The sequence below is a fragment of the Tigriopus californicus genome, chromosome 12 (assembly GCF_007210705.1).
Source record: "Tigriopus californicus strain San Diego chromosome 12, Tcal_SD_v2.1, whole genome shotgun sequence".
NCBI classification, from domain to species: Eukaryota; Metazoa; Arthropoda; class Copepoda; order Harpacticoida; family Harpacticidae; genus Tigriopus; species Tigriopus californicus.
Window position 1 is genome coordinate 14,530,957 of NC_081451.1, and position 2,547 is coordinate 14,533,503.

Below are 2,547 nucleotides of genomic sequence, written 5' to 3' on the forward strand. Positions count from 1 at the left end.
CTACAATTGAGATTTTTTCCTCCCATCCGGTGGTACTTAAACTTACACACTGTGTTTTTGAGTGGCCTGTCCAATATACAATATAGTACATGAAGGGCACAGTGCGTTAGGGAGGGGTTACAGAAATGTTTCATCCTCATAAGCTTTACTCTTCACGGTAAAATACACTTTAAATGTGGTTTCATTTCTATTTTGGGTAAAGGAAGCCAAAACTTACGCTTGATCTGGATTTCTTTATTTCTTATTTCACTTTTCCAAGAAGCATTTACTGTAGTTATCATTTTGCGCCCATATGTTCAATACACTTTGTTTTCCTGGCACAAATTATGGGTGAATTATGAAACCGTTGGTGATGTAGGGGGACACATGCGTGAAGGATGACTCTGGATAAGTTGCAATAACTTCCCATACAGGGGTGTCAATAGTCAAATTCATCCGTCTTAATGTCCTGGCTGCTCCAGAGTTAGTTGTACGCAGAGTCATGGAAAACATAAGAGCCTCCGATTGAAAAATAAATCCATCTCTAATAGGTTCTTCGGTATCAAACAGCGACTTCCTCTCCCATTCTGGGTTCATCAAGGACATGTTCAAAGCATATGCAGTACCTGTTACCCCATCAGGTTGTTCTCCTCCAATGCACACGATGTAGATCAAGTTGAGGACGCCACACACCCCAGCGTACGTTCCAATCGGAAGATCATCAAGATCTTTCCAATCCATAGCAATAATGTTCAAAATTTTGACGGAATTCAAAATCATGCCGTTATAGCCTCCAATGACCAACAAGGAAGTCTCGTTCAAAACTAATGCCGTATGTGTCCTACGGATGGGAACTAAAATAGGTCCAAGCATCCATTGCTTCTTGTTTTTATCATAGATTTCCACAGTTCCATGATTTACGTCAATCCCATTGAATTTTCCTCCAATCACAATTGGCTTTTCGCCAATGAGGCTCATGGATCCTTCAATATGATCTTCAGACAAAGGGGGGAATGCGTTCCATTGGTTGGTCTCTGTTGAAGACAAAACTGCCTCATAATGCTTTTGAAAGTAAGTTTAGGGCACATTTTGCGAATTTTGCGAATTTTCCCGGTTCAACGTTTTGAGGCAAGTTTGAAATTCAAGGATCCAAAATTCAAGATCCAAATTCAAGGCACACACCATGAAGTAAATAAAACCTATTGGCTGGGTTATTCTGTACTACTTTCAATCAATCTTTGGGTTTGTCATTTCTTTGAAATTATAGTTCAAGTTAAAAGTAAATGAATCATAAGGCTCTAAAGATCAAACACATTTATAATAGAGTAAACAACAATGGTAGCGCTTTCTGAGGAACTCAAATTTTTGAATTGTAACTAGGCGTTCAAGACAACTGTGGTCCACGCTTAACCTTAAACAAATTCCTGAAACAAATCTAATGATCAATCAAGCCAATCATGTGCCTGTGAGGGAGACTGACTCATGTTTACTGAATAATGTTGCTCATAGTTGGTCAATAACAAGGAAATGAGAAATCTGACGACGTGATTTTTTGTCATTAGGATAAGTGATACATAGATAATTGATGCATTTGGATATACTGAAGGGGGATTTGGCGAGAATTTCAGGGACTAAGATTGTTCTTCATTCCCTTCCCAAGAAATCAAGCCAAAAAAATTTCTTACATGAAAAGGCAATGCTATATTAATGGAACATCTTGTCCACACGGTTGCCCAACAAAGGCAAACAAAAAGTGAAAGGCAGTGCATTGGAAGGTACATAAATTAGTTTTGTTTGATGGCTCAGATTGTAAGGCAGCTTTGACTGACGCTGCCTTTTAATATGGCCTTTTTAATGTACAGTATAATAAAATGGCCCTGAACGGAATGAAATTCCGCTCTATGACCGTCAGATCAACTCTTTTGGATACTCCACTCGTAGATAATGGAGGTAAAGATATTGAGGAGGTCTCATCTATGAAAGATTTAGGTTTAGTCCTCCAAGATAATGGAAAGTTCAATGAGCATATCCAGTTGAAGGTGGGTAAAGCTTTTCAAACATGTGGTTGGATTCATCGCTTAATTCAAGAGATAGCATCACGAAGCTAACTCTGCACAAGTCGATTGTTCAGCCACATCTTGAATATGCTTCACCCATTTGGGCTCCAATGAGTTCAGCAGGTTTGCAAAAGGTCGAACCACAGGAATGAGAGGGCTCTCGTTTTGGGAGAGACTAAAAAAGTTGGGACTCTACAGTGTTCAGAGAAAGTACCAAAGGTATTTGATACACTACATCTTCAAAAGCATCCATGAGCTTTGTCCCAACCCAGGATTTAGGGTCAATTTTAGTGACCGTAGAGGCTTAATGTGCCTTTTGAGAGCACCTTCAAGCCCTCGAGAATCCAGGCTAGTTCAAACAATGAAGTCCACATCTCTTCTGTTTCGGGCTCCTTCATTGTTTAATTTGCTTCCCTATAATATTCGTTGGGAATACGATTTTTTTTTCATACGAATACCAAATTTTAGATAGCATTCCAGATCAGCCCTATATTTAAGGACTGGCTCGGAC

General features: G+C 39.3%; 1 protein-coding gene across 1 annotated transcript in view; it reads right to left on the minus strand.

The window, feature by feature from the left end:
• Positions 1-204: 204 nt before the first annotated feature.
• Positions 205-2,547, minus strand: part of LOC131891757 (uncharacterized) — a 17,743-nt gene continuing 15,400 nt past the window's right edge. Inside the window, exon 4 of the mRNA XM_059241407.1 lies at positions 205-1,013. Coding sequence (XP_059097390.1) covers positions 325-1,013 — 689 coding nt within the window. The 3' untranslated portion in view covers positions 205-324. The remainder of the gene's footprint in view (positions 1,014-2,547) is intronic.